General features: G+C 41.0%; 1 protein-coding gene across 7 annotated transcripts in view; it reads left to right on the top strand.

Annotated features, from left to right (window-relative positions):
• Positions 1–14,394, top strand: part of slc66a3 (solute carrier family 66 member 3) — a 43,275-nt gene that overhangs the window by 17,433 nt on the left and 11,448 nt on the right. For all 7 annotated transcript variants that reach the window (XR_006309527.2, XR_006309525.2, XM_043677764.2 and 4 more), the window contains exons 3-4: positions 446–515; positions 4,303–4,360. Coding sequence is in view for 5 of the 7 variants with exons in the window: in XM_043677764.2 (XP_043533699.1) it covers positions 446–515; positions 4,303–4,360 (128 nt within the window). In the remaining 2 variants the exon portion in view is untranslated. The remainder of the gene's footprint in view (positions 1–445; positions 516–4,302; positions 4,361–14,394) is intronic.

Here is a 14,394-nt window from a genome sequence, read left to right as displayed (position 1 = left end):
ACTGTTTGGGAGTGAGCACATGATGGGAGAGGCAAGATCCATGATAGGGGGATGCAGGGAAGAGATGGAGCTCTATGGAGCTTCTGACCCCCCATGGCGTATCGACCTTTACTTTAGAAAACCCAGATTTAGTGTTTGACAAATAGTACAGTATGGTGATGGGAAAAATGCAACAAATAATTTACTGAATGGAATAAAGAACATTAGTGCCTGAAATCTGAAATAAGAGAGAATGCGACAAGTGGCTAACAGGTCAGTCAGCATCTGAAAGAGAAAACACTAGGTGGGACCCTTCAATCACAATTAAAATTATTGTCTCTTGTTGGTTGGTTTCATGGGAATTTACATTTTAATTAATGATTCCATTAAGTTCTGTGAGGAAAGCCCATTGTGCACCTGTGTTTGAATTGTATATCACTAATGCTACTGTTCTTTGTTTTTGCAGATGTTATTCTCTTAATGTGTATTCTGTTTTATAATGGAAACATTGGAACAGCTTTACCGTACACAATCTTGTATCCTTGGCATTTAACTCTGAATAAGGGATCTATTTGCAATTCTTTTAATCCATTCACAAAGACGTTTTACTTGTGTATGCTCTTGTGAATCATTTTCATTTTTGGTAATTCCACTAATTCTATCACAAATGATTTTAAGAAGAAATTGATTGCTGGTAATTAATTAGAGTACTATGTGGGCACCCAGTTTGGTCCATCTGACATTCAGTGCTATGACTCAGCTGTGTGTGTGAATTTCTCATGTGCATCATGCTGATCTGGAGCACTCCTGCTGTGGGCAGAGGCCAATGAAGATTGTAAGAACATTTCAATCCTGGATGTCTCTTAAGCATCTCAGAGTGAGAGTGGGAGGAAGTGGGTGTAGTGAATGTCAACATCTTTAGCTGCAATAGAATGTGAGAGGGCTAAATTGGAAAAACAGGAGAGAACAATGTTAGCATCTTTGAAAAGTACATAGATTGTTTCATATCTAAGATCTGTCTAAGTATTTACTTATCCTGTGCAGGCTTGATATATGAATGCCTAATTCTGTAACAGCTTTGCAACAAACTAGAGTCATGTGTTCCCATTGTGCTGTATTTCCAGGATTAAGGTATTACACTGACCAACAGCACCATGTGGTGATGCGAGAGAGGCAGCTGTAGTTCACTCCAACATTGGAGTAACTTACTGAATGAGAAGAAAAACAATGAATCAAGCACATCATTACTCAAAGGAAATTAAGCCTTAGCTAAATGGACTGGAAGTTATGTTTGTGGAGTGGGAAGAGCGACTGGAGGGAAAGGAGATAGGTTCTGGCATGTTCACTATTAGTCTTAACAAAACCTTGCTCATTGAAGATTGCTCAGGAGAATAAGCAGGTTGAATCTCTCTGTCTTGGAGGGCCATGGATGTAAATACCACAGGATTTGGCCCCATGACCCAGGCTAGGTTTTGAGGAGTTTTCAGATGGTGCAGTCTCCTGCTCTACCATCCAAAGGACTGGCAGGTCATGCATCCCCATTGATTATGGCAGCTGTTTGGCACTGCCAGGAGCTTAAATCAGCTTGTGCCATGCTTTCTGCTCCACACTCAGGAGTTGGACAGTCTTGAGGTGTTCAACTAACAAATAATTGATGAGTCAATGACGATGGTGGAAAGAATGTTAAGGTTGTAGAGTCATAGTCCAGTACATCATGGAAACAGACCCTTCGGTCCAACTCATCTATGCCACCCAGCTATCAGAAATAAATCTAGTCCCATTTGCCAGCATTTGGCCCATATCTCTCTAAACCCTTCCTATTTATTCACCCATCCAGATGCCTTTTAAATGTTGTAATTATACCAGCCTCCACCACCGCCTATGGCTGCTCATTCCATACACATACCAACCTTTGTATGAAAATGTTGCCTCTTAGGTCCCTTTTAAATCTTTCCCCTCTCACCTTAAACCTAAGCCCTTTAGTTTTGGATTCCTCTACCTTGGGAAAATAACCTTGTCTATTTACCCTATCCATGCCCCTCATGATTTTATAGGTCACTTCTCAGTCTCCGACACTCCAGGGCAAATAGCCCCAGACTATTCAGCCTCTCCCTGTAGCTGAAACGTTCCAACCCTGGCAACATCCTTGTAAATCTTTTCTGAACTCATTCACGTTTTAAAACATTCTTCCTATAGCAAAGAGACCAGAATTTGTTTAACTTATTAATATTAATCAAATAGCTTAAGTTAAGAAAGAATATAATAAAATCATAGACCCCCGTGGTGAGAAGATTTTTATTTTTATTTCATGGATGTTGCTGTTCTTTTCTAAGACAGTATTTGTTCTTAATTGTTCATGAGAAGGTGATGAGTTGCTTTTTACAGCAATTCAGGTGGGTGCAGGTAAATCTGAAGTGAAGTTAGCGAGGGAAATTGGTTGCGATAACAAAGGTGGGTCCTGATCTTACACTTCAGTGCACCTCATGGACAATATTACTTGTAAACACAAAGGCTCTAATTGGGAAGATGAAGAACTTGGTGTGGAATTAGTGGTGCCAATTGCCTCTGGAAAGCAGGAGCTGCAAAGTGGTCATGATCTGCTGAATAAAAAAGGGAGTGGTTCAGAGGGTTAGCTAAAGTCAAACTTGACATGGCCAAAGACAACCTCATGAACAAACACTTTTCAACTATTTAAAAGCAAACTTTCTGATCTCGCTGTACTGAATCTGACAGCCAGCCACGAACATGCATCAGATTCTCAGGGCTTGTCCGAGTTCCCTTTGAAAATTATAGTTTTAATAGTCCCCACCTGCCAACAGCTCTGAAAGGAGTTACTGGGTCATAAATTGTTGGGGAGAGGATTCCCTGTTCCTCCCCAGTTGCCAGCACTTTGGAAATTGTAAACTGTAACAGAGACGTCAGGATCCCGAGTCAACTTCTGAGACTGCAATTTTTGAATCCCACCAGTTCCCTGTTTTGAAACCCACCACTTTTGAAAACCCAGTTCCTGTTATAAAACCAGAAAATATTGGACATGCTCAGCATCCGTGGACAGAGAAACAATTTCAGATTGACGTCCTTTAGTTCAAATTTCCAGCATCTGCAATATTTTGTCTGTTGTCTCAGTATTTCCTTGTGTTCTGTCCAGTGCATGAGAGTTATGGGTACCTCCTCAGGCCTGAGAATAGAATTTGTCTCATTGTTGAAGTTTTGTTTTGGAACTTCTGGTTGGTGCAGTGAGTTTTGCAACTTTTTGGATGAAGAGTTGTAACAGTGGTGTGGTTACAGTATTGGAAACTAACAATTCAAAAAATGTACATTTCAGCTTAAGAGTTTGAATTCTGGGTTATTTTTAAAAATAATGGAAAATCAAAGGGTGGTACTAGTAACAATGACCAGACAGCTTGTACTACAAACTCAATTGGTGTATTAATGTTCTTTAAGAAAGGAACACCACTTATCAAGCTCTGCAATGTTAGCTGCCTTCTGAAGTGGCCCTGGGAACAAGCACTACCCTTGTCAGTGACACCCACATCCCAGAGGAATAAATGTAAAAAATCTGTTCATGAGATTTTTTTTCTGGTAATTTGTTCAGAACGATATTTGCAGAAGATTTTCCAAGGCAAAAGCAGATGACTCAACAAAATAGTCGGTTCTGCTATGACACATGTTTCTTCAACTTGAATTGGCTTTAATGCGATTGAAGAATTGAGACCATTATTTGGAGAAAGTGAACTTTCCTTACCTATATTGGCTATAATGCGATTCCAGCCCCATTAGTTTGAGTGGTGCCGCTATTATGCGACTTTCCTGAAATGTGGAGTCGCACGGAAACAGAGTTATTGTGTTATATCAGATGCGACTGTATTTAAAATATGGATTAGTGGTGCTGGAAGAGCACAGCAGTTCAGGCAGCATCCGAGGAGCAGTAAAATCGATGTTTCGGGCAAAAGCCCTTCATCAGTATTTAAAATAGTTCATTCTTGTAGAAAACTCTCAATTATGAATTAGACCACAACCTTTTACGTTTTTAGTTTGAGCGTTAATAACAGGTTTTATATCTTTGGAAAGCACAATATAAGCTTAGAATGGAATGTTCATGAATAAGAAAGGTAGTAGAATTTAATATGAAAACATACACAATGTACATAACTAAAAGATTGAATTCAAAGTATTAGAAACATTAACTTGTATAACATGTCTAAGAATGTCCAAATATAAATTGATTTTTAAAGTTATATTTACAGATGGTAAAATGGTGTTTGCATGCAATATATACTTGATTGGTATTCCATTCCTAGTTTCTACCTTAGCGACATTCAGATTTATCATTGGTTGGCGTCTGTTAACAATCCATAAGTTAATCATAGACTTAGCTATGGTAAGTATTGCATTAAGCAGTCTGTATTTGTGGGTGATAATTTACTTTAAATTGCTGCCAGTGCTGACAACAGGAGGTGTATGCTTCATTTAGTAATGGACTGACTAGTACAGCAGATTCCAACTGGTCCAATTTGGATTATTAATGACGAGCCACAATGGACCTTTTCACATTAATGACAGCCAGTTATATCTATTACTGACTGAAGGAGGTGAGATTGAATTGGGGCACAGCTGAATTCCCATTTTCTCTGCCTTACAATATCAGTGGAATATCATTTCGGGGATATGGTGGTGAACAGAAAAGGAAATCACCAGAGGAAACCAAGCATGTGGGATGCCATTTGTTTTCATTCTTACAGCAGAGTGTACTGAAATTCCTACAGATGTAGCCATTGCTAATATAATAACTTGTTTGTTTAAATAATAATTAAAAATCAATCCTTGGCAACTCACCTTTACCAATTTGTTCTTGCAAATCATGTAATTTTGTTTGAAGGATTCTAGGCAGGAATGAGTAAATTGCTTGACTGAAGATGTGTAGAAGTGACCCATCACTTCGACATAATCTACAGCACTAGGGAACTAAGAGCACTTCAAATACTTAATTACCTTCAGCATTTAACACTTGCACCAGGTAATGCCTTTTCTGAAATTTTGAGTGACCTTGTTTGCATGTGAATGTGTTGTACCATGCAGACATGTCCAGTTGGTGTTCTTAATTTTAATTCTGGAGGAACGTAGAGGGTCTTACCTGTGGCTTCACTCTTTGTTTACACTGTAGTGATTCTTCTCGTCAAAGAGATCCAGTAGTTAGTGGCTAATATTTAAATTTGATTGTCGATTCTAGCATTGTCCTTGGATTTGACAGTCGTCTTTCGTTGGCAGGTTATTTTATTTTTCTGAGTGGACTTAAAGGTGGATAGTGCAGTCAAATAAAATTGTGGGCTCTGTGTTGTAATTCTTGTGGAAGTTTTGATGCTAATGTACAAAATAGAGAGGAATGTTTGCAATGCAATTTTTATCTCTGGAGAAAGAACTGTACTTGCTGTCTTTTTGGTTTGAGATTATTAGAAGGAGAAAGAATACTGGCAATACATCCAAAAGCGCTAGCAGACAACTAGCCCAGTATGAGTGAAAAGCTAGGCTAGAATAAAGGGTGCCAAGAATATCCATTACCAAGTTCGAGAAATCCTTGGAAAAACATTAGCAACTCAATCAGAATTGTGTGTTAAATTTGTCATTTAGTCTTAGAATATTTTGTGATTCTCTATCTTGCATATACAATTTCAGACTGTTAATACTGTTCAGATTTTTTTTTATTTAAGAAATAATGGTAATTCAAAAATAGACGACAATTGCTGTTAATCAGAAACATCAGCTCTAGTAATTCAGTATTAAACTCTTCAGCCACACATGCTTTCACTCCAGCTGCCAATTCCCACATCAGCGCATAAGACTAGGAGTAATCCAAACATTTCAACCTTTGAAGTCCTGCTTTATAATCTGCTATCTAGCTGCCTACATTTTTGTAGCAGGACCCTGTCCCTCTTTTGACCTGCGTAAACTGTCCTGCAGGCATTCAGTGAAATCAGAGATCCTGGACCCAGATTGACAATACACCCTCCAGGAGCCATGTTTCTGGCTGCAGATATGCCTCTGTACCCCTCACTATTGAATCTCCTCCCAAAATAGCTCATCCTGTCCCACCTACCCACTCTGGCTGCAATCCCCAGAGGAACAGTCAGTTGCCCATTTTCCTTAACCACACAAACTGTTCTTGAGTGAGGACTTTCCAGACTGCTTGCCTTCCTTCTGATTGATGGTCACCCATTCCCTCTCTAATAACTCTCTTAAGCTTGTTTTATTTAATTCATGGAATGATAGCATTGCTGGCTAGGCCAGCATTTAACACCCAACCCTAATTGCTCAGAGAGCAGTTCAGAATCAATCACATTGTAGTGGGTCTGGAGTCACATGTAGGCCAGACCAGGTAAGGATGGCAGTTTCCATCCCTAAAAGGACATTGATGACCTAGATGGGTTTTTCTGATGATCGACAGTGGTCGTCATTAACGTCAGTTGAATTTGTTGAATTCAGATTCCATCATCTGCTGTGGTGGGATTCATACCCGGGTCCCCAGAACATTACCTGGGTTTCTGGATTACCAGTTCAGTGATAATACCACCAGGCCATTGCCTTCTCTATGGGTGACCACATCTAAGAATGTGCGATCCAATGGCTCAGCCTCGCGGATACACTGCTGTGCCTCCAGGTGATGCTCAAGCTCAAAACCTGGTGCTCAAACTGATTGAGCCAATGGCACTTCCTGCAGATGGCCAAGAGACCCTGCCAATTCCCTCACACTGCAGGCTGTGCAATACATGGCGCTGAACCTCCCCATCATGCATTTAGTTTAAAAAAAATTCCTCCCCAAAATTTAAATCAAGTAGTTTCTTTTAAAAAGCTACATCTTTCCCTAGTGCAGCTTTAAAGTCAACAAAAACAATTTACCCATGACCTATCACTGCTTCTTTCTGATGACACCGTTGTCAGTCCTTGCAAATTCCTCCCAGTCTATTACACAGTGATACTGACCCACTGCACACTCCTCCCAGTCTGTTACAGTGATACTGACTCACTGCACACTCCTCCCAGTCTGTTACAGTGATACTGACTCACTGCACACTCCTCCCAGTCTGTTACACAGTAATACTGTGCACTGCACACTACCCCCAGTCTGTTACACAGTGATACTGACCCCCTCCACACTCCTCCCAGTCTGTTACAGTGATACTGACTCACTGCACACTCCTCCCAGTCTGTTACACAGTGATACTGCGCACTGCACACTACTCCCAGCCTGTTACACAGCGATATTGACTCACTGCACACTCCTTCCAGTCTGTTTCTCAGTGAGACGTGTTCTTCCCACACACTCCAGAGTGTACTACCTAATCCTAATGTTCTGTGCACATCTGGAGGAGGTAAAGAGAGGATATGATGGATGGTGACTGGCTGGGAGAGTAGTCTTCTGGGGAGAAAGATGAGATTGCGCTAAAGGAATCGAGTGCTGCAGCCTTGGGGACAATGATTTGGACAGGACTTCATTGACACTTGGTTCAGTCAGATGTGAGCTGGCTAGTGTTTGTCCATTAACTGTAAATCTGTTGCTGCTCAAAAGGCAAGTAATCTGTTTCCAGAAGCAAATGCAGCCTTTGTTTGTTCTTTCCTTACTTTAGCTATTGCTAAATAAAAGGTAATTTTTTTCAATTGTTTGAACCTGTTACAGTGAGTGAGGCTCCTACATTGAACAATGAGATGGTGTTAGACTACACTGGGCATTGGGGAAAGGGTAGTGTTACCTTAGTATAGAAGGTGGGATGTCATGTTATGGCTATACAAGACATTGGCGAGGCTACATTCAGAGGACTGCATACAATATAGAATCCCTACATTTGGCCTAACAAGCCCACACCGACCCTCCGAAAAGTAACCCACCCAGACCCATTCCCCTATATTTACACCGACTAATGCACCTAACCTACACATCCCTGAACACGATGGCCAATTCACCTGACCTGCACATCTTTGTGACTGTGGGAGGAAACCTACACAGACACTGGGAGAATGTGCAAACACCACACAGACAGTTGCCTGAGGCTGGTATCGAACCTGTGAGGCAGCAGTGCTAACCACTGTACCACCCAATTCTGGTCAAATGATAGGGGAAGGATGTTATTAAGCTGGAAAGGGAGCAAGAAAGATTTCCAAGGATGTTACCAAGACGGGAAGGCTTGAGTTATAAGGAGAGGCTGGGGCTTTTTTCTCTGGAACATAGGAGGTTGAGGGGTAATCTTATAGAGGTCTACAAAATCTTGAGGGGCATAAATAGGGTGAATAGCCAAGGTCTTTTCCCCAGGGTAGGGGAATCCAAAACTAGACAGCATAGGTTCAGGGTGAAAGGAGAAAGATTTAAAAGGGACCCTAGGGGCAACTTTTTCATTCAAGGGGTGGTGCTTGTATAAAATGAGCTGCCAGAAGAAGTGATGGAGGTTGGTACTGTTGCAACATTTAAGACGTTTGGACAGGTACATGAATAGGAAGGAATTAGGGTGATATGGGGCCAAATGCATGCAAGTGGGACTAGTTCAGTTTAGGAAATCTGGGATAGTTTGGGCTGAAGGGCCTGTTTCCATGCTGAATGACACTATGACAAGGTTCTCAGAGGGTTTAACACTAAGGAACGTGACCTTTGTAACTTGGTTTTTAAATAGCAACACGTCCGAATATACACTTTGCAATGAAGTGTCAGTCATGCTACCTCTATGCCCTGAGAGCATTAGGTTTATGTTCCCTTGCCACTATACACACTTTCGAAGGGTGTGGTGCTGGAAAAGTACAGCAGGTCAGGCAGATCCGAAGAGCAGGAAAATCAACGTTTTGAGCATAAGCTCTTCATCAGGAATGAGCGTTGTGGCCAAAGGGGGCTCAGAGATCAATGGGAGGGGGTGGGGCTGGGTGGAAGGTAGCTGGGAATGCGATAGGTAGATGAAGATGGGGGTGGTGGTGATAGGTCAGAGCGGTGGGTGGGATGGCTAGGTGAAAAAGGAAGATGGACAGGTAGGTCAGGTCAAGAGGGGGGTGCCGAGTTGGAGGGTTAGCACGCCAACTTGCGGATCGTTTCAGAGAACATTTCTGGAACACCCACACCAATCAACCCCACCACCCCGTGGCTGAACACTTCAACTCTCCTCCCACTCCGCCAAGGACATACAGGTCCTGGGCCTCCTCTATCAATAAACCCTTACCCAAACCCGACACCTGAAGGAAGAACACCTCATCTTCTGTCTTGGGACCCTCCAACCACACGGGATCAATGGGGATTTCACCAGTTTCCTCATTTTCACTCCCCCAACCTTATCCAAGTCCCAACCTTCCAATTCGGCATTGCCCTCTTGACCTGTCCTACCTGGCCATCTTCCTTTCACCTATCTGCTGTACCCTCTGCTCTGACCTATCACCATTACCCCCTCCTTCATTTACCTATTGTGCTCTCAACTACATTCCCCCCAGCCCCATCCCCCTCCCCCTCCTATGTATCTCTCAGCCCCTCAGCTCACAGCCTCATTCCTGATGAAGGGCTTATGTCCGAAACGTTGACTCTCTTACTCCTCAGATGCTGCCTGACCTGCTGTGCCTTTCCAGCACCACACCCTTCGACTCTGATCTTCAGCATCTGCAGTCCTCACTTTCTCCTAGTTGACTATATACATTGTGAAGGGCAGCTCCTGACTGGTGCACTCTGGGCTTTAAAAATGGCACTGGACTTCCTGGTAGCAGCACATACTTAGTTGCTGATTAAAGGGAAGGTAGCGTGATGTCATAGAGCTGTAGGGCAAAGATAACGAGATGAACCTCAGAGAATAGTGTGAGGAAATTTGCTGGAGTTCAGTGAGAGAAACCATCCATAAAACTGACTGGAATTGTACTTAGGGATGAATTATACCAGAAGTAGGCCACATTTTAAAAGTAGCTCATTGCTTATAGAGCACCTTGGGATGTCTTGAAGTCATGAAAAAGGAGTATATGATCACAAGTGTTTTCATGGAAGCAACTAATAATTGCTAAAAATTAATCAATAAAGTATTCAAACTGCTTTATCTGTTTCCCACAAATTGTGTTTGGTAGAGAGATTATTTTCTTTGCAAGTTTAATATTTCTGTGTATTCTGGAATCAAGAGTCCTCACATTTGGGACGTTTAGAAAGTACAGAGCATCTCAATATTCGTGTTCTGCAAGAATTTTTACAGATTTGCACACCTTGCATTCAGTCCTTTTGTAAAGTGCAGAACCAATTAGATGGAAGCATCCGGAATATCAAAATAAAAACGTTTACCTTTTTTTTGAAAAGGAAAATCTACACTAATTTATAATATCTGCTGGGGAAATGAAGAGGGAATCCCTATGGAAAAGACCTTCAAAACATCTTGTAGTACAGTATTTTCATGGAATCTCACAACACCAGGTTATTTGGAAGCACTAGCTTTCAGAGCGCCACTCCTTCATCAGCTGGTTGTGGAGATTAACCTGATGAAGGAGCAGCGCTCCAAAAGCTAGTGCTTCCAAATAAACCTGTTGGACCATAACCTGGTGTTGTGATTTTTAATTTTGTACATGCCAGTCCAACACCGGCACCTCCAAATCATATTCATGGAAATACACTCGGGTTACTTTCATTTGGTTATCACTGTTTTACTGATTGCCAAACCTCTGTTCTCATCACGGTTACTGCTATCTAACCTTTTATTGGCTTTTATTAATGTGATAGTTTTAATTTTTTTTTCAGTCTGTTCATCCTCCTTCCTTTTCCTCTCAAAGACAGTTAATATAAAGTATTATAAATTGAAAGGATTGAAACAAAGAGAGGGACAGTGTAGGAGTGAGGATCTAGGACTGGGGACATGTGCAAATTCATGCAGTGCAGAGTGCACAAGTGTTTGTGCCTTTTCAAAATGCCAGTACGGACTGAATCTAGTCAGCACTCATCAGTGACTTGGGACAGTTAGTTACTGTTAGAAGTTATGCCATTAATTGTCTGATGTCTAGACACTCTGTGGTATGGTATGCAGTATTAAGCGAAATTGTTTTGTTAGCAATTTACTTGTTCACAGGATGTGTGCATCATTGGCTAGACCAGCATTTATTACCCGTTCCTAATGACCTGAAAGCAGTTAAAAGTGGGTCTGGAGTCAGACCAGGTAAGGATTGGCAGATTTCGTTCCGCTGAAGGACATTGTTGAAATGGATGGTCAGTTGACATTGGTTTCATCAGGCTAGCAATTTATTTGTTTTTTTTTTAAATTGAACTTCACAATCTGTATTGGAGGGATTCAAATCCCCATGTCCCCCGAACCTGAACCTTGCATTTGGGATTACTAGGAGAAAGTGAGGACTGCAGATGCTGGAGATCAGAGCTGAAAATGTGTTGCTGGAAAAGCGCAGGAGGTCAGGCAGCATCCAAAGAGCAGGAGAATCGACGTTTCAGGCATGAGCCCTTCTTCAGTAAATTCGGGATTACTAATGCAGTGACATTACCATTATGCCGCCTCTTCCACTTATGTAACCCACTCACCTGTAATATTGTCACTTTACAGACTTTGTGAGAATGAGCACTGTTTGCTGTCTGGATTGATCTTCCCAATATCAGTGTAAAAAGAATTTGGTAAACGTAGACCTTTTAAGGCTGTGGATATCATGGTTTGCCTGATTGGTCAGATACTGGAAGAAAGAACATTTTGTATATGTGGTTAGTTTTGTTTGGAACAGTTGAACAAAATAATGGGAAGAATGACATCTTGAGGAATAGCTAAATGATGTTTTAAGCATCTTCAATAAATGTGAGTGAAGCAAAAATCTAAATCCTTCCAATTTTATTGTGTTGTTTTTATTAAGACGTGAATAACCAGATTTTTTTTGTGGTGCTGTCCTGTAAATGTATGTGATAACCATTTGTTCCGATAATTTCACATTCCTTGTGATAACCCCATCAAGGGGTCTCACACCTTTGAAATTTGTTTTTGAGACTTCGCATCCTTTCTGTGTGTCTACTTTTGTAGCTTTTTCACAACCCACCCCCACCACCGAAAGTGGAAGGTTAAGCTAAACCAAGGATTGGCTAAACTAAATTTGCTGATTTGGCAGTATCTTAGTGAAATATCTCCGAATGTTTTTATGATCCTAGGAACCAAGACATCAATTTTGTTATTGTTAGGGGGTTAAAAAATAAATGTCACAATTAATGTGACCCGAATGTTGGACTAACTTGGTCTTTTGCATAACAATAATTGATCAGCCAATCTGGCTATATACTACGTTTTAGCCGATACAGTTACTCATTCTGTGTAACTTTGTATTAGTATAAACTGCAAATTGTGTTGAATAAGGAACACAAAAGATATGATCGTCACTATTATTATTGTTTACCCATGGGATGTGGGCGTTGCTGGCTGGTCAGCATTTATTGCCCATCCCTAATTGCCCAACGGGTGGAGTTCAAAGGTAACCACATTGCTGTGGATATAGCCCAGGTAAATATGGCAGATTTCCTTCCCTGAAGGACATTAGTGAAATGGCTGTGTTTTTTTTCTGACACTTGGCAAGACTTTCATGGTCATCGTGAGATTCTTAATACCAGATTTTTGTTTTATTTACTCAATACAATTCCACTGTCTACCATTGCAAGACTGGAATCTGGGTCCCCAGAACATTAGCTGAGTTTCTGGGTTAAGAGGCGAGAATAATAGCACTGGACATCGTCGTGAGTTAACTGTGTGGAGTTTGTATATTCTCCCCATTGTTTGTGTGGGTTTCCTTCCACAGTCCAAAGATGTGTAGGTTAGGTGGCTTAGCCATGGCTTAAAAACCCCATGCAGGGGGATGGGGTGTGCCTGGGTGAATGCTTTTCAGAGGGTTGGTGCAGATTTGATGGACCAAATGGCCTCTTTCTGGGCATTCTACAGCTTTTATAACTCCACTTTTGGTCCATTGTGAACACACTGGCTGTGCATTTTAACTTGGTGCCAATTTCCTATCTTTTTCCCAAAGCCCTGCATGTTGTTTCGATTGAAATGATCATCTGATGCGGCCTGGACTGCCTGAATTATGGTCCTAGAGATTAATCCCAATAGATTTCCACTGATATGGTGACAGCATAACTCTTTAAATTTCAGATTTATAGACTGAATGAAAATAGTAACACTCATTTCTAAATAGAAGAAAGAATTCAACCAATGATAACAGGATAGGATGGTATGAAGTGATGATGACATACCTGTGCTGTGGGCTGTCTTCCTAATCTATCATATATTCCACTATTTAATACAGGTCCAAAACTCTGTTTATGCTTTATGTATTTAACTACAAAAATTTGCTTAAGTAAACTAACAAACTTTTAGCACAAAATTAATAAATTACAAACTGGGAAAATAGAAAATATAACTAAACAGGTAGTGTTTAAAAATTGATATCCCACCACCCTTTTGTATTTCCATTTCTACTTTCTTACTGTTTTATTCTGCTTTTCTTGGCTTAACTTTTTTTCATGTTTCTCTTTACTATTCTCTGCTCACGAAACCTAGAAAGGTGGACATTCGAAGATGGGGAAGTCTTGAAGTGGAATACAAATGACGGTCAGGCTTCAACCTTAGTACGGTGGTTGTCACCAATGGGGACACCTAACGATGTGGAGTGAGATCAACTGTATCTGCTTTGAAGGGGTCAGATTTGGCTTAGTGGTAGTATTCTTTCCTCTGCAACCTAAAGATTGTGGGTTCAAATCCCAGTCCAGATGTTTGAGTACGTAATCTAATTTAACACTTTACTGCAGAACTGAGTGAATGCTGCTTTGGATGCAATTTTGAATCCGAGGCCCTGTTTTCCTTTGGGGGTAGATTTGAAATATTCTCTGGTATACTTTTGGAGGTTAGCAGGAATGTTGTTCCCATAACCAATCAACATCACTTGAAAAATATTATCTGGCCATTACCTTGTTATGCCACCTTCCCACATATCAACATTGACTACACTTTGAAAGTACATCATTGGCTGCAGTGTGTTTTGGGGCATCCTGAAGCCCTGAACAGTGCCTTCCTTCTTGTTTTTTAAACTGCTTTGCTTTGTTAGAACGGTTACGTGTAAGCTCATTTTTGAAATTGCTGAACAAACTCTTACAGGTGGCTGATTTGTCTTTCAAGTACAAGTCTCTCGTCAGATTCTAGGTTGACATTCCATCCAACAACCACAGTGTTGTCATCGAGTAATGAACTTACAAGACATCAAATATATAAGACTGTCAGGACATTTCATAGTAACCTATTAGACTCAAATTGGCCATTACCAAAAGATAGAAAGTCATTGAGGGAATCAATTAGGGCCATTTTTGTTTTCTCCTTGGTGATTAGACTAAGAATAGCTTCACTAGTGATATGCTGCATGCCATTTGACCTTAATGGATGGAGGAGGAACTTGCAGAGA

The sequence above is a fragment of the Chiloscyllium plagiosum genome, unplaced genomic scaffold, assembly GCF_037043375.1.
Source record: "Chiloscyllium plagiosum isolate Xiang-an unplaced genomic scaffold, Cpla_swu_hap1 HiC_scaffold_3, whole genome shotgun sequence".
NCBI lineage: Eukaryota > Metazoa > Chordata > Chondrichthyes > Orectolobiformes > Hemiscylliidae > Chiloscyllium > Chiloscyllium plagiosum.
This window is presented reverse-complemented; position numbering and strand designations above follow the sequence as displayed.